Here is a 21,251-nt window from a genome sequence, read left to right on the forward strand (position 1 = left end):
CTGATATACACGCCAAAATAAATAAGCAGCAACGACCATAAACAATGAGCGTCGCAGCCGCCGCCGCCTGCCTGCTCGTCGCCGCGTTCAGCTTCTTCCTGTATGGCAACGACGTGTGGTCATCGTTGCTCCATTTCTCTGTTACAGAAACCCCCTCCATGCCCGAACAGGGAGCTTCACCGCGGCGGAGCCCGCAGGGAGTCCCCTACACCGATCTCCAGCACATCGTCAACGCCGACGGACTGCACCTGTTCTGCCGCTACTGGGAGCCCGCCGCTCCGCCAAGGTCAGTGCAGAGCGGAGGGAAACGAAAAAAAAAAGAGTCATCCTGTTGGCGCCTTTAAAATGAAAAGCTATCTGCAGGATATTAAGAGGGTGTACTTAGTAATTCGAGGTGCTGTAACACGATCCCGTGTTTCTGTAAGTAATTCTGACCACTTGGCTGTTTTCAGCCACAGTCACATGACTTCTGCTTGAGCAGAAGGGGCCCAGTGCCTTTAGACCGTGCAGTTCAGCATTCAGCTGAGAGTAGCCTACTGAGGGCATGTTCTCTGTCAGGGTATACTATATCAATGTCCAGCCACTGAATGAACTTATATTAACTCACTGGCTGCCAGCCTATTGTTAAAACAGGTGTCTTTTGCAGCCAGTGAGTTATTTATCTTTTAGACAATATCTTGGCTCGTCTAGTAACCTTTACTCATGATGCTGTTTTGATGTGCTTTGTTGTTGAATCTGTCTATTATGTTTTTGCAATGTCACCAAAGAGTGTCTGTGAAGGTTACTTTGTCACAGCTGTCCTCTAACTCTCTATATCTATAAACAATACTCTGTTGAACAATTCTCTCTTTGGTGTGGACAGATTTGCTCTCTGCATAATGGAAACAACTGCATTGCAAGAAATCAAGTTTGTTAAATGTAACTATTAGTTGACGGTCTGGATCAGGGGTGGGCATCTCCGGTTCATAAGGGCAAACGTCCTACAAGTGTTTCCCTGCTGCAACACACCTTACTCAAATCAATGGCTAATTAGCAGACTAGTGCAGAGTTTAATCAATCAATCGATAAATCAAGTAATCAATCTTCATTAATTAAGCACCTTTCATGCAATAAAATGCAGCACAAAGTGCTTTACATTAAAAGCAAAAAAGGATTTAAAAAAAAAAAAAACAACCTATCATTTCCACCTAAATTAAGAAATTGTTCAACCAGCAAATACACAACATAGCAAACACATTAAATTGTGTCTCAAGAGGCGCTGTCTCAACTCCATAACTGTGTCTGGAAGTTAAAAACAAAATTGGGAAAATAAAAAAGATACAAAGACTAAATAAAAAGTTAAGAGAATAAAGAAAACATAGCAATAAGGATATAGTAAGAAACTGTGAAAGACTAATAAAAACATTAAAATGATATTACATATTCAAAAATAAATTAGTAAATAATAATAATAATAATAATAATAATAATAATAATAATAATAAAAACATCATAAATAAGAGATAACATGTAATAAAATAATTAATGACATTTTAAAAAGGATATGAAACAGTTATGACTTCAAAAATGATGAATCTAAAGCTTTGCTAAAAAGGTAAATTTAAAGCTCCTTCTTAAAGATATCAAGACTTCCAGCTGCTCTCAGGTCCTCGGGAAAGCTGTTCCTCATGCAAGGACAATAAACACTAAAAGATGCCGATGTCAAGCTCTGCACTATAATTAAGTCTGATGTTTGTCAGTGGTGTTGCAGCAGGGAAATCTTAACACCGCAGGACCCCGGCCCTCGAGGACCGGCATTGCCCATCCTGGTCTGGATCTTTGTATCTGGCAGAATTTTAAACAACACAGAAAAGCTGAGTTAAGACATGAATAAAACCTACTAATCTGCAGTCCAGTAACAGTATGCCCCATACTTAATGAAAACATGTTAATTATGTTAATCTCCTGATAGTGGTGATTACCAATGCACCAGTGACTCATACTGTGGCATGACCTCGTTTGGAAAAAAGTCCCTAAACAATCAACTTTTCACCCCACTTCCTGACTAAAATATCAGTTTGTTTAAAATATATCAATTGCATAACTATTATCTAAATTTGAATAGCTTATATCCTGTTTATAAAGCTGCACACGACAGCAGTGTAACAAGGCTGTGTAAAAGCATCAGGAAGAGGAGAATCACAGCTTTGAGTGACACATGCAGACACAGATGATGCTTCACTTTTAAGGCTTAAGTGTCTAAAGTAGGCAAATGAAGGCAAAGGTCTGCATTCATCCCCTGTAAACAGATTCCTTTGTTTTTAAGCTGTGTCCCAGTTTTGTTCTATGCACAAGTGGACAGCATCACAGTTCGTCTGCTAAAAGCCAGAAATCCTGACTCATTCGGTACTCTGTTGTGTAAACGAGGGCGTTGTTGCATTGCCAAAATGACATGAAACAGCCAAACTTGATTAATAGGTCAAGTTTAAAAAAAAAAGAAGAAAAAGAAAAGAAAACGAATAAATCTAACTAGTTTACAGTTTTAGTGTAATTTTCCAAACCCTCCCATTAGAGGCCCCGTGGTATGTGCTGGCATGTTTTTGCTAGTCCACTGCAGCCTCCACATATGTGGCTGTGGCAGTGCACCAAACAGAACACAGATGTCACACTCGCTTACAACCACGCAGTTGCATGCCGAGTGAGAGCACAGAACAAAACCGATGTGATCAAATTCGCTGAAGATCCCCAGTAACATCTGGAATCACGGTTTTGTTTGTCACACAAACAGGCTCACACCTCTCACAGAGCCGAGTGACTCATTCACTGACACTGAGTCTGAGCCTCTGCTGTGTGACAGCTCCATAAACCCTGGTTTATAGTTTACACCAGCATGTGGGGATGTGTGAATGTTTATTCAGAAGTTCCAGTTCATTTTCTCTGGGTTTGTGTGCGGGGTTGTTTTCATACCTGTGTGTTTACTTCTGTGTATCTCAGTTGTATAACATCTTTTTCTGTTTGCATGCTGGATGAAACAAACGTTGTACTTTATAACGGCCCACTGCTACTGAGGACTACAGGTGCAGCGTAGTCACACACATTAGCCCCATTAGTTACTGCTTATACACACCACCATCAGTTAAAATCTGCTTATTCACCGACCTGATTATATAGTTTGTCTTGAAAATGCATACATACACTGAAGTGTTCCCTGTTTTCTTTTTGGTAGATAATAAACCAGCTGGGATTGATTGTGGCATCATGGCATATTTGCTATATGTTTCTCTTGCAAAATAAATTTAGAAGTGAAAATCTAAATCAGTCCAGGATTAAAATACCCTCTGTGTTGTAACAGTTTCAGAGCTGCTGTTTTTGGTTGGCTTATGTAAGTGCTTCCTCACAAGAGGCTAGCCTCTGAAGATGTTACAACTGCCAACAGGCATAGCAGTGATGGACATATAACATGTATCAGCATGTGTACAGGATGTGTGTGTGTGCTCAACCCACACATTCTATAAGTCCAGTACAATATTGTGCATTAAATCAGCTGAGAGCAGATATGTTGCTTTTGATTTGTGCAGGTTGTCTTTCACACTTTGTGTTCAGTAGCTCTGCAAAAATGAGTTCAGGCCAAAGGGAAAAAGCCACAGAAGCAGCATTTAAACTTCCACAGGGTGCTTAAATTTCTTTACTGACACTTCAACACGTAAGCTAGTTTTTACTGAGTTGGAAGTCTTGCAAGCTGGATGAAACTGTTTTATTGTAAGCTTTATAAGCAGAGAAGCCAGCTGCTGTCGCACAGTGACAGGAGACTCACAAGTACACTAGTTTCAGAGCTTAACTGGTCAGATGTGGATTTTCCATTTATCAGATTGCATTGCGCTAATGCTGGGCGGACACTGTGCGATTTCGAGGGGATTTCACCACGATTTTGCTGCCGCAGACCACGCTGCGTCATCGTGGAAACATCGTAGCGTCGGGAGGTCGTGAGCCGTGCAGTGTGAGAACACTCACGAGGAAGGATTAATTGCTGCTATGTTCTAACGATGATGCTGCGACCTCCCGATCAAACTTCTGGCATGTCAGAAATTTTCGTCGTCGCTCGTACAGTGTGAGTGGTGTTACGTCACGATTCTACGTTCGCACCTGGCAGAAGACGCCGGTGGAGCTTTAAACAATGACGGGCAACCCCAACTTCAGATGTGTGCGGTGGACACAGCTGCTAGAAGAGAGATTAGTAGAGCTATGGAGAGAACACGAGGTTTTCTTTTGTTTTTCGTTTCAGCGCACAAGACAGCGTACACAACTGCAACAACTTGCTGCCTGCTCGCCATCTTGTTGTCAGGCACACTGTGGTTGTCATAGGAACTAGGAGCCTTTGTTTTTCGCTGTTCACACTCGAGCACGTCGTGCCGTCACACACCGACTGACGCCGACAAGTAGTCGTGGTTGTCAATAATCGTGGCTGACAGGAGTCGTACAGTATAAGTACACGTCGTAGGGTCAAATAGAGTACGAAGGAAAAACACGGTCGTGCAGTGTGAGCATTTCCCCGACAGTCAGATTTCTAAAATCGCACAGTGTCCGCCTGTCATAAGTGAAATTTGCTTTGCCAAAAACATGATAAGTAAATCTGAATGCAAAGTCAAAGTAACACAGAGACCAGTGGAGTGTGTTACTGCTCAGCACAAGCAGTATGACATTTTTCCAGATAACTATAATCAGTATGATGGATTTACAGAGTCACACACGTCCGCCATCAGCTAAGTGATCAACCACAAAGTGACACAGTGCATCAGACCCTTTATGAAATCCAGGGCAGCACAGATGCAGCTTCGCCAGAAACTTGCGGCGTTACTTGCTCAGGAACTTCAAATAAGTTAAGAGAAACGGGAAGTTTTAGTGGCACGTATTTGCAGATACTACATTACTGAATGGAAAATAATTTAGGTTTACTCTTTTAGATTATTTCTGAAAGATGCAATGTGTTTTTTTTCCAATTCTTTAATAAGAAAAGTGTCATATCAGTCTCAGCAGGTGCAGATCGGAGCGTTTAAACTGAAACAAAAAGTCGAGGCAAAAGATTTTTAGTTTATCGTTATTCAAACAGTAGTCACAACTCAAATCTACAAAGGACTAAGCATTGCATGCGGTTGTCTGATAAGGGATGAAACAGTCCTCCAAATCCAAAGTTTGGCTCAAAACTCAGAACTATAAACAAAAATTAACCCCATTCAAATGTGTTTCTAGTGCACTCTGACCATTAACATGACAGCTTTGTCAGACTGTCATGCTCCTGTTAACACACGACAACAAGCTTAAAGTTGCACATTTCAGTCTAATTTATTTTAATATGCTAGTCCAGGGGCCTCACAGCAAGAAGGTTGCTGGTTCGATCCTTGGCTGGGGCAGGGTTTGGTCAGTGGCCTTTCTGTGTGGAGTTTGCATGTATGTATGCATGGGTTCTCTCCAGGTTCTCTAGCTTCCTCCCACCATCCAAAGACATGCACGTTAGGCTAATTGGTTACTCTAAATTGCCCATAGGAGTAAGTGTGAGTGTGAGCGTGAGCGGTTGTTTGTCTCTGTGTGGCCCTGCAATGGACTGGCAAGCTGTCCAGGATGTACCCTTCCTTTCGCCCAAAGACTGCTGGGATAGGCTCCAGCTTCCCCGTAACCCTGAATTGGATTAAGTGGTTTGGAAAATGAATGAATGCTAGTCCACAAGGGCAATAAATAATCAAGCTTTTTCACAAACCCCTTCATTCTTTTTGTATTGATCCCCTCAGATCAGCCTCTGACAGGAACAGAGAAAGCTCTGCCCTATGTCCCGCCATCTGATTGGTTAACTGCTCGGATTATCTATACTGAGCGGTGAAGGTGGGCGTGGCTTTCTTCTGCACAACCTAGAGAAGATGACCAATCACTGAGTTCCTTCCCCCGGGACGTTACTAAAAATTTGAAGTAAATTAAAAAAAAAAACAACAAACTCTAAAGCCAATAATTTCTGTCACCATAGAAACCAAATGTAGAGAGTGCTGGAAAACTCAAACGTGTTTATGTGATAAAAAGCGGCGCCGCTCATTTGTCTGGTTAGTATTCAACTCGATAACACTGTAGAAAGCTCAGAAAACAAGAAATAGCAGAATAGAGGCTCTTAAAGCAACATAGACAGCTTGGCTTAATTCACTTATCATTACGTATGCACATTTAGTCGCTATTTACTATCAGTGGACCCACTAATGATAATAGTAATGTAAAATAAGGTAGTGAGTTTTGTAATATCCTGCAACTGTAGTGAATCATTGCTCCTCCTGTGCGCTTAAAAAACCATAAAAGATTTTTTTCATTGGAAAAAGTAGAAAATAAGACAGTTTTACAAAGCAGGGACTTGATAGTTTGGTAATGATCTAAAACCTGGGGATGTTCTGTTTACATCAGATGGAGGCGCAAAAGCCCCTCATCCATGCAGTACAAATACAAGAACTTGCATTTTCTTTCTAGTTTCTTCTTGAAATGGATCACAAACAGGGCTAGTTAAGCCCTGTACCATGGAGTTAAAGAAAAGCCCACTTTTATTAATGTCATGACAGTTCGCCAGGATGCTCTTTGTGCGGTCCCCACTGGGAATGCAGACAGTTTACTTCATAAAGTGTTTCGGTTAGCAGAAAAATAAACTGAAATTTCTTTGAACTGGTGGGAAAGATGAATACAAAGTGTTTTCAGTTTGACCTTTTCATAAACCAGCAGGATAGTTTAAGGATTTACAAATGGCTTACAAACAAGAGTGAAAAGAAAGCGCCTGCAGCCAACAGGCAACTGAATAAAAGCAGTTCTTCACGAGTTTTTGTTCAATTCTGGCACAAATCTAACCATCGGTTCACCATCCATGCACACTGTGAGTGTGTCACAGTGTATCAAATAAACCATCATGATATTTATTTTTGTCGTTATGCCCCATTTTTGTACAATTATGTGTCAACTGAGGGAACTGGAAACCTTTTGTTGGAATTTGACCTGCACAACATGACTTTTGAATAAGCTCGTTTCATGTGTCAGATGATGTTAATGAGCAACAATGAGAGTCAACTGACTTATCCAAAAAAGGAGCCAAAGTTTCCTCTTTGACATTAATATTTTCCAAAGCTTGACGAATGAAGCCTAATTTGCTGCTGGATATCTGTGCTTTTGTTTGAAACATTTTCTATTGGAATGTCGAGAAAAATCAGGTCAAAGGTTTGAATCCCTGCAAGGTCCTTTAACTAAAAGCAGGAAGTAGGTGAAAGGTTGAGACATAGAGCCATGGCATCTGCAATAACTGTTTCTGGTACATGTCTAACTTGGTCTCACGTGAACACATATGCCAGTAACAAATACACGCAGACGCTTACTTTGAGCTATATATGCACTGCACACCTGTATGTTCACTTGGGGTTATTTTTTGTGTGCAGCTGACTCAGACATGCATTCACAGTTTGTGTAAAGGGGTCACGACGTTACCAGTATTTTCACAGCTGATGTCTTTTATAACCGTTCTTGTTTGTTTCTGCAGAGAATTTTACAGAGACAAATGTCTTTTAGCAATAGTGATTCATCTGATGTTTATATGTAGAGATTGATTATCTCTGAACGGTTGAATGTATAAAATAAAACAAGCATTTGTATTTCCATGAAATCCACTGAGAGGCAGATTTCAGGTGCCCCCTGTGATCGTTTACTATGGATTAAAGTGTGTGAATAATGTAGTGTGTGACATTTATGCATATGTGCATTATCAGCTGCTCTGTTTACATTTAAATAAACTGTGGTGTAGAATGAATAAAAGTCAAGTTTTACAAAGTTATTTTCATGGTTGTCCACAAATATTTATATTTTTCTTACTGATTAGCAAAGTGTAAAATTATTATGTATCACATCATTTCATGAGGTGTGCTTTTAAATATTAGATCTTGCATCAGTAAGTATTTGTAAGGAAAGAGCAAAAATGGAAAGATATTGTATGAAGTTGCATAAATAAATTAATAAGCTAGATTTTGGCTATAAAGGGGAGGTCTTTGTTCTTTTTTTTTTCCAAGTGTCGATATATATTTTTCAAGGAGGAAAACTGAAAGCATCCAATCCCAAACAATGAGTAGGCAAAAGGCTACCAGATTAAAAGGGCTTTAAATGAGCCCATGTGTACTTCAGGTGTAATTATATGAAAATTCTCTTAGATGTTAAAGAAACACTTTTTCCTTGTGCTTTTTTTCCGTTCATTTTAGATCAGTTCAAAGTGATAAGATGTCCTGCTTTGCATGTGCAGCTAATAGCCCCCCTGCAGTATTAAGCTTGATGATTGGCAGATCTGCTGTGGCATTTAGGTTTCTGTAAAGACTTTTACAAGGCTGCAGATTACTCCGTCACCATTCCTGGAAAGAAAGTTGATTATGATGGATATTTTTTTGCCCGCTGAAGTAAAATCCAAACTACTTGGGCGTGATTATATCAAGATCTTCACTCTGCAGTGGCAGCTTAAGTTCATCTTGTATTTTTAGTGAATTGCTAAAATGAGTTTGACACATTTTATTTAGCAGAGTGACGTTTGAAATACAGACTACATAAAGTTTAAATGTTGTTCCACTCATAAATTTGATTTCTGCCACAGGATGCAGTCTGTTTCTATCACACTGTATTTCCTCTGTCTTGCTCTGACACTGTGATGACGTCCCATTACTAGCATCCTTTTCCATACTGGTTTGACACACTCACTTCCAATCTGTCAAACTCTTTTTCCACCTGTGTTGCTTTATTCTGTCATTTCTGTTTTGTTTTGATCCAGGTACAATGAATCTCCCCGTCACCTGGGAATTCAGACTCGTGCAAAGTCTGATAGTGACTTAGATTAAAAACAGTGTCATACATCCCCTTTACAGTGTGAGATAAAGTGCAGGGAAATGCAAAATGGATTGTATGGGTATATTAATAGAGATATTGACACACTGCCAAAGGTTTTCTTAACAATTAGTTCCTAATATAGATATGTAGATTGCTCATACATCACCACACTGTTTGTCATCCCAAAGGAATCAACATGCCCCAAGTTGAGTGCATACAAAAGTATCTCTTCATAATCTCAGTAAAAGTACACATTTAAGTGAGTTATAAATAGTTTTTATGTCAGTGGTTAGTCTTTCATTTTCATCTACTGCAGCCAATTACAGTGCATTATTTTCATTGAAAAGATCACAGGACACACCGCAAACTAAAAATGTTGAGAAATCAAACTGTATTAACAATGTGAAGTTGTTCTTGTCAAAAGAATTTCCCATGGCACACCTGACAATCACTCAAGGTACATTAGTGTGCCGTGGCACACTGGTTGAAAAACACTGATCTACTGGTTCATGCCCAGTTTGGATACATATGTGATGGAAGTAGCTTCACTCATTCACCTCAGCTCTAAATGTATCTGCTCAACAATGACCACGTTTACATGGGAGTTTTAATTCCTCTTCAATTCTGAATCAAAGTTTATTTTGCTTAAAACTGGTGAAAATTGACCATGACCAAAAGTCAATTTGGAATGAAACTTAATTCTGAAGTAAGTGGCTGATTTATTCGCATTTTCAATCTGAACTGTTTAATTTCTTGATCATGTAAACCTTAATTTGCCTCTAAATGAATTCCAATCGTTCTGCACATGCTCCTTACCATGTCCCGTCGCAATGACGCACATATGCCATGTGTTGTTTTGCCTCCCGTGTTTGGGAGTCTATTTTTCTTCTACTTCTTAGCTGCTTAAAAAAAGTGATGTCAGTTGCTCGTGTCGAGCTGGTGCTTCAAAATTATAACTAAGATAATGGCAAGACTGGTACTTAATAAGTTTTCCATGTTAAGACTGAAATGACGACAAGCAGGAAGCCAATTTTGTCTATTTCCGATAAACGTAAGTAAGCCACGCCTACCCCTGTCCAATCAGAACCCTTCCCAAGCCGCCAGTCTGGAAGGGGAAGTGGAATTAAATAAGGACATGTTTCCATGTCAACCTCCATTCAGAATGATTATTTTCATGTAAACTGGTAATTCAGAATGATTTAATTCCGAATTTTTAATTCGGAATAAAAAATCATCATGTAACCGTAACCATTGTGTTGTTTTCAAAACGTCTCTGCTGCTGTAGCATAGAGCTTTGCTGTGTTGGGGTGTCTACATCTGGCAACTAGCTGCAGATCTTTTAAGATTTTAATTATTGCTTTGTTGGGTCAGGCTTGTTTCAGGCAATGCAGCAAATCCCCAGAACATTGGCATCTGTAGATTATAGAGGTCTTGTGAGCATGGTGAGCTCTTTGTCGTCTTCCCAAAACCACACCTGTCAGAATGTCCTGCATTTAATACAGTTGCCACTGAAAGCTGAGCTTCATAAGCAGAGTTTATATCGATGGTGTGTGTCAAAATAACATCCGCATGAATCCCAAGACAGGTTTACCAGTGAAACACTCCACTATGAGCAATAACAGATAATCAGTTATTAAACTGTCAGTGTTGCTAATGTTGCATTAGCATATGCCGTTTAACGTAGTCCAATAGGCAGTCAGCACGTTCATCTGTCACAAAAGCTATCACTGATAACAGTTATGTTTTTTTTATTTATTTATTTTTTTATTTTGGTTGGCTGTTTTCATATTTATGTCAATCAAATTTCATGAAAAAACATATATATTGTAGTATTGCCACACTTGAAGACAGTTAGTGAAGGGTTAAAATTACATGTTTATGGTTAGAAAAGCTGCAGTTCCTCTTGTGTCACGCTGACATTTCCTTTTTACAAAACAACGGCCTTTTGATACATTCCTGTCTCACAGATTAGACTGTGCCACTCCAATGTCAGGGTGAGCTTGAACAAGAGACTAAGTGCTTTTTAAAAAGTCAGTGAACATTTTTGCTGGTTCCTAAGATTGTCTCTTTCCCAGATTTGTGAGAATCAGCAAAATGCCTAAAATGCTTGTGGCTTGTGAATTTTCCATGAATGCTGTAGAGTTGAAGGTGATGAACTAAAACAGTGTTGGGAGGTTTATAAGTACTTAATCTTGTAGTCACCCACCAGCATTGCTTGAAGGGGATTAGAACTTTGGCTTTGTTTAGGGTCTGTACTTGTTTGGAGTAGCTCTGAGTAAAGCCAGTGGGAGCCATAAACTCTCTCACTGGGTTTTATTAAGGCTGGTTATAAGCTGTGTTCCAGCAATGGAAACTGTGTGAGAGACAAGTGGGTCTCCAGTTCCCATGGGAGAAAAGACAAAACAAAGAGAAATAATGCAGCAAAGTTTTATGAAAATAATCAGTTCATCTTTAAACGGGGATCAATGCAAGTGATCATGCTCAGAAATCATTTGTGGAAATGTGGCACAATATGAAGTTTAGTTCTCATTTGCATTTGCGTTTTTTTAACAAGTATATTTTTAGTTGTCCACCAAAAGATAATAATCTCGTATTGTTTGCAGGGATGGCAAATAGGACAGTGGCTGTTTTCTCTGTGTATACAACACATTTGTCTGGTTTAATTATAGCCTAAACTGCATCTAATAGGCAACTTTGGTGTGATATCTAAGTTACATTTACATGGACTGAAAATGTTGCTGCTCATCGTGTTCTGTATACTGTAACAGCTTCGGAAATGTCTGGATAAAATGAAAGGTTTGTGTCTGTCAATGAGTCAAAACATCTCACTCTTTTAAGTAAAACTTGCTCCAAAGAATGCTTCTTGAGCCTTACCAGGTTCCTTTTTGCTAAATGGAAAAAGTCGTCTAGCTTTGCACAAATGAGCCAACATACTGATGACACCACTTGTCTGCAGATGCATGCAGCTGCAGCTCCGTGAGTGCAGATGTGTGTTAAGACGACTTTTGGTCATTAAAATGCTGCTAGTAGCTATTTTTAAACTTTCTGACCCCTCATACATTGGCAGACATTGTAAAGCCAAACTGAAAGTGAGGTAATCCAGCAGAATAAAGAGAAGTTTTAAAAAATACTTCCTGGAGAGATTCTTATAAAGAAAGTCGGAGAACTACAAAATGTGCAATGTGTTGCTGACTGTACAGTAGTCTTTTTTTGCAAACCCGAATTGAATTAACCACTGTAAAACTCTGCTGCTGTTCTGAATGTGTGCTGCAGAATGTCATGCTAACACAAAGGCTCTTATTCACACACATGCAAGCTCACTTTGAGTGCAGGGGAACTCTTAGCCTTAAGCATTGACTTGCTCAAAAGGTGGGAAATGTGCTGATGAAGCCTGATGAAAAGCTACTTCTGTTATACTTTTCCTCTCCCCCTACACACACACTTGCACTCACTTTGTTCCCTTCTTTCTATGCCGCTGAATGCATTGGGGTTAATTGTCTGCTTCTGCTTACTGAAGCTAGTGCAGGGTTCTCAGTACTGCCGCTACTCCTCAGAGAAGGAACACTTAGGCATTTCAGTGATGCCTTCCTGATTCACTGATAAAAGCAACATGTTTTAAAAGTCAAGATAACTGTCTTGAACTTCATTTTCAATTAAATAATCCATCCATCCATCCATCCATCCACCATGCATTGCTTAAAGCCAGCCCTGCACGGCTCTGCATAGTTTCAAACATACATTTATTCATCTTCTGTACTTGCTTCCTCCTGCTCTGCGTTGCGGGGGCTCTGGAGTGACACAGTTATCATGGTGAATTCTTGTGGAAGGCTTGTCAGTTAAGCCAGTCAAGCCAGTAAAACCAGATCTATGGAGCCTAACACCTTTAGGGAGTAAAAGTAATCAGAGGGTGTAAAATGAATTAGTGTCATAATGAGACAAGGTGGAACTTTTAAATGTAGTCAGGGAGTATTTGTAGCCTCCCACTGGCAGATATTTAATGGTTTTGCATTTAAAGAACTTCACATTAGCGTCACCACTAAATGATGCTGATGTCCATCTAATTTATCTAGCCTGTGGGAGCAAGTGGGAGTACTGGAGTGTCTGACTCTTCAAAGGGCACAATGGTAAACATCTCTGAAGAAGAAATTGATGAAGTTCTGAAGTTGTAAAACCATGTTTAAAATTGTTCAGAAAAGCAAGTTTATTTATTTATTTGCAAATTCTATAAGAAACAACTGTTGTCAGTGAAAATATGGATGATATACCGTGGAGGTTAGGTGACAAATGAAGTTGTATTGAATTTTATAATCTGATTTACCAAGTAGTTTTGCTTTGGTAGAATAACAAGGCTATTCTCAAGCTTTATGAAGTGAATACATTTATTTTACTAGGAGGAAAATGAGTCACCAAGGCTGTTGAATTGATACATAAGATGCTTACTGTTCATACAGTCCAGATTTTTAAAAATATTCTTAGAAAACTAAACCCGTGTTTCTATAGTTTTAGCTCGGAGCAATGAACGTTCCAGGACCATGGAGGGGAAATAAGAGCTGCTTTCACTGTATTTATGGGTTACATAGTCTTTTCCTGCCACCCTCTGTGTGTGTGTTTTGAGTTGGGCAGGAAGGGGTATGTGGAGGCAGGAAGACAGACAGATGGATGATAGCTGTTTTTTTTTTTTATCTGCATACACTGTCTGTCTCACTCCTCAGCCTGTTTTTTTTTTAAATTAATTTATTTATTTATTTGTCATCATGCTGCATGTTAGCTTATTTCCCCTCATGCCAGTTCACATCACATTAGCGATGTGCAGGTTTAATCTACTTATTTTACAAACTCCATCATATTTCCTCTGTCGCAGAGGAAATGTCAGACTTAAACATTTAGTCTTTTCTCCAGTTTGTAGATGTCACGATTGGACTTTATCAGTAAATTAAAGGAAACGCAACACTCCCATCCATTTAGAAAACAAGCTGTTTTCTCTGAGATTGTCCCCGGATGAAAGAGATAAAGAGGGAAAATACGGTTAGTGTGTACAGGCCTGATCCTGAAATGTTAAATTTACATTTTTCCTCTGAACTTTTCTCCCCTCAGGGCTCTGGTGTTTATAGCTCATGGAGCTGGGGAGCATAGTGGGCCATATGATGAGATCGCACAGAGACTGAGGGAACTGTCCCTGCTGGTATTTGCACACGACCACGGTGAGTGACAGACATATCACAGGAATATCATTGCATGCATACATTTACACCTACACTCATAGCATTGCTCACATTCATCTTCATGCACAGCTTTTGCTTAGGCCCACACAAATTCCATCAATCTTGGTTAAATCTTAATTTATTTATAATTAGATTCCCCACATTGCTGTGTCCCTCTAACGGTCAGTAATGAAGCTGTTTACATCCATTTGTAAGTTTAGATGGGAGTTGATCCTCATCTGAATGCTAAAGAATACATTTTGTTTGTTATAGAAAGAAGCAATTAATCATGAGAAAAACCTTTTTAGAGGACTGATTTTAAGGTTCTTTTAGTGGTTTGTAAATGTCTTAATGGTCTTGGGCCTTCTTATTTATCTGACCTGCTTTTAAAGTATGAGCCCTCGCAGACCCTAAGGTCCTCAGGTACTGGCCTTTTAGTTCTTTCTAAAGTTCGTACCAAGACATATGGTGAGGCCACATTTCAGTATTACGGGCCTCGCCTATGGAACAGCCTGCCTGAGGGCCTCAGGGCTGCAGAGACTGTTGATGTTTTTAAAAAAAAACACTCAAGACCCACCTTTTTAGTTTAGCTTTTAACTAAGTTTTAACATTCTTACATTAGCCTATATTTATTCTTCTTTTAGTTAATTTGATTTATTTATATATTTTATATATTTATTTACATATTAGTATAGATTTTATTATTTTATTATTTTTGAAAGGATTTCACTTTTGTGTAGTTATCACTCCAGTTCGCTCCTCATTGGGGTCCTCTGCTCCGAGGGCTGCCCCTGCTCTGATTGCATGGGTGTTGCTGTGGAGGCTGTCCCTGTCTGGTGGGTCGGGATCCAGTGCTGCAGCCTTACAGTTGTGGTGTGGGTCCTGTCTGCCCGGACCCGGGTGGCCCCCACGGTGACGGCCTGGGTGGTCGTGGGTGGGGTTAGCCCTTTGTGTAGATGCACCCTGAGGATATCGTTTCCTTATTTGGTGCACATGTACCTGGCCATTTGTCTTCTTTTAACTGTTATAGGGGCTAATAGGGCACGGGTGAGGGTGGTTGTCAGTGGGTGTAAGGGGACTGTGGATGTAGTGGTGTGTGTTTTATCTATTTGATGTAAAGAACTTTGCATTGTTTTTTTTAAGCACGAAAAGTGCTATAGAAATAAAGTTTGATTTTATTTGATTTGATGTGTGTTGTGTGATGCTTTTGTGTTAAGTCCTCACATGCACGGCCAAGAAACTGATTTCAAATGGACAAAACGTTATACCCATGACAGCAAGCAGTTCTTTAAACTGATTTTTGCAAGCCAGCTCCAAATTCTAAAATGTGGATGCTTCACACAAATCTTCAAGGCAGCTGCTCAGAAGATTGTGCCAGACAACAACACAAAAATCCCTCAAGGTGTTCCAAAGATAATGCATCTGTGAGGACAGGATGGATAGTGTGAAAACACCTGTCTCAGCCTATGACAGCCATGGCTGCAGGCCATGAAGGGATTACTGGAAGGCAGGTAGGGAAGAAAAGAGCTTTTTCTTCCTATGAGCTGCTAAGTTGCTGCATGAGCGCTGTTGGGGAGCTGGAAATTACTAAAAGTTATCAGTTAACTAGAACAGTGCACTCATCATAATATGCAGCTGCTGTTCTGAATCTTTTGCAATTTGAAAAAAAAACCAAAACATATCAATACTTGAATTTATGTCATCATTTTCAACAGTAATTTTAATCTGGGCTGCCACTGATTTGTACATATTTAATCAAACCTTGGAAATTGACTTAAAAAAAAATCAAACTTGTCATATTTTTTTGGTCTTCTTGAATCAGTGCTGCGTCATCAGTGCAGGTCAGAAAAACGTTGCTATCCAGTACCTTGAGGTTTTGCTATCAAAAGTCATTATTTTTATGCAAGTTACTATTATTTACCATTTATATTGAAGAATATTTTCGTCAGATTAAACAAGCTGGCAGCAGAAGTCTGTGGAGGTCAGTCAGTCAGTGTATCCATCGCGCTGGTCCAGACTGAAATATCTCCAAAGATATGTTTATTCTCATATTTGTGATCTTGCACATTTAGTTACGCCCTGAGCTTTCTCTCCCATAAAAGGATGCTATTAGCATTGTGAACATTGTTGTGTCATGGCAGCCAAGATGACATATTTATTAGTTATTTGAACTACTGTACAATTAAATAATAGAATACTGTATTTTTAGATTGTGGTTTTTATTCAATAGCTTTAGGAAATGTTCTTGAACTGGTAACACATGCTCAAGCCACACGTAGTCTAAGAACCACTTGCATCAGGTCAACATACAACCTCAGTTACATCTAGTTTGGCTAAGACAATAAGGGACCATGAAAATCTGAGCTTCAGCATGGATGTAAGGTTAAAGCAGCAATTCTTCTTCACAATTTGCTTTCCCACCAAATATACTAAAAATGTCAAATGAGCTTTTTGAAAGAAGCATTGAAACTGTAAAATGACACAATACATTTAAATTGAGTTGATTCAAATGAAATTCATCTCCAAGACTGTCAAAGGTGAGATAGCTCCCGGCTCAGCTCTGAGACTCTTTGTGGTTGCATAGTGTGAAAATCTTAGAACAGGAAATGTGTGAAGTCATGTGATGGAGCAGCGGAGCCTCTCTGCGAATGGCAGCATGTGTGCTCAGCATACTGTTTAACAAGAGAATAACAGAGGAGAGTAAGTGAGACAGAGATGCCACAGTAACACAGAGTCTAAGCTGTGGAAATGTAGAAATATTTACAGCAGAGGAGTTTTCAGTAAAGAGCTGACAGAAACCACGAAAGAAAAGTGAATGACTGAAGCTCCTCACACAGGAGCCGTCTGTTCAGTGACTCACTTTAATGTCACGCTGTTAAAATGGAAATGCTACGGTGGAACAAACCTCTGCAGACACAAGGTTCTCATCTTAAGCTGCCACACTTACATGCACACACAGAAATGCCCTGGGTAGCTTTTTGACATATTCTGGTTTTTTTTTCTTCTGTATGTCACATATATTAAGAAGTTTTTGGTCTGTTTTTTGTGAGGATTTTAGCACAAACATATTAGTAAGGCCTCCATTTCTACAAATAATGCAGAAAGACAAAACAAACTGAAATGCAACGGTTCAGACAACATCGATTATTTAATAACTTAATGTGAGGCACTCCTGCAAAGTTGATTATAAAATAAATACAGTTAATCAACACTTATTGTCCACATATCTATGTGCAGTAATACATCATGTCTGACCAAAAACAACACAAAAGTTGTATCCTCTGCTTAACTCTTTTACTTTTTGTTTTCCATAAAACAATGTGAGTGGCTGCCTCTCCAGGCTGAAAACCAATAAATTTAGTGCTTGCAAGTAGAAATTTTGTGTCTGTTAAATCCATTTAGAATGTAGAGTAACTCTTAATCCAATAATTTCCTAAAAAAAAATGGAAAAGTGTCGTGAGACCCAACTGGAATTATACTGGGATGCACTGAAAGCTCTTCATCCATGAATGGCTCACTCAAAATGGTGAGCACAGTTAAAAATTCATTTATTTCAAAATACCAGTTCAAGTTTAGTAGCCTAAACAATCCTTATTAACATGAATTTGGAGATCTGAATAAGTCATCAATTAGGATCCATAAGTGGCACATTTCCTGCTGTTACTGTGTTCCTTTATACATCAGCTATGAAACTGATCTATGAACTGTGTTCATGTGTAAATGTTTGGCAATGTGTGTTTCATTGGGTTTGGAGATTCAGTTGATTTAAAACCTCCTATGAGGGAAAGTTTGCAGCGCTCCCTCACTTACTGCAGCTGCAAGAGAAACATGGATGTCGCTACCGTCGTGTCAGTTGGCTTTTATTGGCAAGCAGAAACAGCGAAGATGAAAACGCTCACATGTAGGATGCATACATTTATAAATACATCCCCAAATAAAATTGCAGAGCAAATGTGAGAAAGTGTGATCCGCACAGGTTGTGAATGTTTATTGCAATAGTGCTATTGCTGCTGTGGTTGCCATGGTAACCATTCTCATCTCTCTATTAGTGTTGCAAAAAGCTTGGGGAGAAGTATTCTGTATAGACATACATATTCATTCATTCTCCCTCCTCGCCATCTGTCAACCCCACTTCTTCTGTACATGTCTTTTGCTGGTTTCTTCCTGTCATCCTTGTCTGTCTGAAAGATTTTTTTCATATATTTGGAAATCACCTCCAGCAGGAGATAATGGGAAAAACTTCACTTTTGTCTTCACCAAAAAACTCTCAATGAAATGACAGTGATAAAACACAGATTTTACCTGCAAGAAGTTCATACAAGTCAGCAGAAAAGTTAAACTAACATTCAACTTATTAAAACTTTCTTATAAACACCACAACTGAATTCAGAGTGGAAAATTCCCTTCTGGGAGCACTGCTATCTTGTCAGTAGGAGACAGGAAAATTGTATAAATAAGATTCGAGTCAGCTCATTCTGACCATCTTTCCTCCTTACAGAGGCTCACAATATCATAACTAGGGGTGGGAAAATCAAATCGTAAATTCGAACGTTGGGATTTTTTGCTTCACAATTTTGAAATTGATTTTTCTTGTTAATTTTTTTTTCAAATAAATTAAATTTATTAACTATAACATTTTTTACTTTTTTTTTTTTTAAATGTTTTTATTGATCTTTTTGCTTGTCTTCTTGGGCATTATAGCAGATGATCTGGCTACTGTGTTGTTTTTTCCTAATTGAAATCAAGGAAAATGACAAGCAAAAAAAGTTTTATAAATATTTTTTCTATTAACCTACAAAATTCAGCAATATCAAAGAATTGTGGGAAGTGCAATTTAAATCGATACGGCACCCAAAGAAATTAGAATCGAATTGAATCCGGACAAGAGCATATCATCACTCAAGATTTCCCATCACTTTAGCACAGCTCATGTCTTTAAATGTACGTTTTTATGAGAAAATGTGAGTTGCAGATTTTGCTAACAACACTTCTCTACTTCCTCTTCTTCTTGCTTCCATTTCTTCTTCCCTTTTTCCCTGTGGGTCATGTCACAGTGGGTCATGGCCAGAGTGAAGGAGAGAGGATGAACATCAAAGACTTTCAGATTTACATCAGAGACTCCCTGCAGCATATCGACCTAATGAAGTCCCGCCACCCTGACCTGCCTGTCTTCATTGTGGGCCATTCCATGGTAGGACACATTCCATAACCCATTTTGATGCCTTGAGTGTAAGACCTTCAGTAGTCTGTAGTTCTTGAAAGATAATATCAATGATTTTGTTGTCAGTCACAAATTTGCATCTCAGGTAGTTCTTTGGTAATAATCAAGCCCTTCCTCCTGTTCAGGTGTGTTAACCTGTTTTGTTTTGACTTGAAAAGCCATCATATGTTTGAGGCTGCTGTGTAAAGTACACATACTTTAAACACATGTAATACACGTACTTTAAACAGAAAAGTAAATTCTGGTCATGCAAATGAGAAAGCCAAACTGAAAAGGCAATTCTTGATACTGTGGCATTTAAATGAAAATAAAGAAGTTTTGTATGTAAGTAAAACCAGAGCACATAGTGTTCTACCTTTCAGGACTGACAACTGGAAAAATAGACTATTACAGCTACTACCCAGTAGGAAGTATTTTATAAATGAAAAACACTGAATTACGCACACTTTTAAAACCCCAAAACTCTTTCTAAGTTTGATGAGCAAATAGTTGAAAAAAAAAAACTAAGCTAACTTAAAATAGACAATAAAATGAAACACTTCAATTTAGACAAAGTGATTTTTGCTTCTATATGCAACTAAGGGCAACATGCATTGCAAAATGATTGTTAAATGTCATCTCACCATGACAATACTATGAATACACGTTAGGAAGTACCAAATAAAAGTTCAGACATACATACAATAGTGTATATGAGCTTTGAGTGGTGGGGGTGGGACTTCCCTCTAAATTCACCACATGAGTAACTGAATGGTTGTTTGCCTGCACGTCATGGACTAGTGACTGGTCCATCTAATCTCACCACCCTTCCTCTTGCCATGTAGCTGCTCAGATAGGCTACAGCAACCTGCTATTCTGCACTGGAATAAGCAGGTATAGAAGACAGAGTACAGACAGACAGAGTAGAGACAGTACAGACTCCCCAGTAATGAGTAGCTGAGAAAACATTAAAAAAAAAAAAGGTGATGGAATGACCTGAACAACATTTTTAAGTAAACTCAACAAAAAGACTCATGTTGTATTAATCTACATCAAGCGGGTGTGTCAAAGTTGTAATATTTAGTTGGAAAAACTTAAAACTTAATTTTTTCAGACATGTTCAGTTTTACAGATTGTGTTGTTTCATAGCAAGTTTGTTAAACTTTGATCTGCTCATTAAATCTCCACTCACACAACATAATTAACTCAGAAAAGCATTACAGCTGTTTTTCTTCCTTTTTTAAGTTCACTCAACTTTTTTGTATTATTTTTTTTACAGTGCATGTTTGTCTCCCTTTGGATAACTAGTTTGTTTGGGCTCAGACAGAGTGCCACGTATTTCTGTGCAAGGGACAAATGCCACATCATCTAAAGGGATGATGTTCAGTTCAGTAAGTTTGTAAAGTTTGTTCTTCTCAGTAAGAGAGGGTAAGTTTATTTGTATAGCACAATTCATTGACAGGGTGATTCAAAGTGCTTAACAGAGCCCTCGGTAAAACCTGCTTACCTTTTACACAGTGACACACTTTCCCCTACAGCCTGCATCTGCTGCTGGTGACAGAACACCTCCTGCAGACCATGTTGGTCTTTAAGTGATTTCTTTGATGCAATTTAGCTGTTTGTGGACAGAAATACATACATAACTAGAAACAAGTTTTCTTCTTCGTTTAGAGTAACTTTCTTGGCTAAAAACTCATTTATGCTCCCTCACGTGCATAAATGGAGACATCCATTTTAAACTTTGTCATGCATCATGGTCGTCATACTTCCATGCGTCCATTTTGTTGACATCGGTGTTAAGTCAGTATAATCTACTAGTGGGCAGTGTTTAGTTCACTTTAGTGTTTTGTCACCAGCTGTTAGCGGTAATGCAGTGCTATAAAGTAGTTTACAACTATCGGAAGACACCAGAAGAAGTAGAAGAAGTTTTTTTGCTGTTCTCCTCAGTTTCTTCTGTGTCTTCTTCTGTTGTTTTATATTTGGTGGTTTCTGCGATGTATTCT

General features: G+C 38.9%; 1 protein-coding gene across 1 annotated transcript in view; it reads left to right on the top strand.

Moving 5' to 3' along the window:
* The window catches only part of mgll (monoglyceride lipase), a 39,255-nt gene that overhangs the window by 1,430 nt on the left and 16,574 nt on the right, over positions 1-21,251 (top strand). Inside the window, exons 2-4 of the mRNA XM_079239554.1 lie at positions 148-286; positions 13,942-14,048; positions 19,103-19,239. Coding sequence (XP_079095680.1) covers positions 159-286; positions 13,942-14,048; positions 19,103-19,239 — 372 coding nt within the window. The 5' untranslated portion in view covers positions 148-158. The remainder of the gene's footprint in view (positions 1-147; positions 287-13,941; positions 14,049-19,102; positions 19,240-21,251) is intronic.

Source organism: Telmatherina bonti (assembly GCF_933228915.1).
Source record: "Telmatherina bonti genome assembly, chromosome: 4".
In the NCBI taxonomy this organism is placed as follows: domain Eukaryota; kingdom Metazoa; phylum Chordata; class Actinopteri; order Atheriniformes; family Telmatherinidae; genus Telmatherina; species Telmatherina bonti.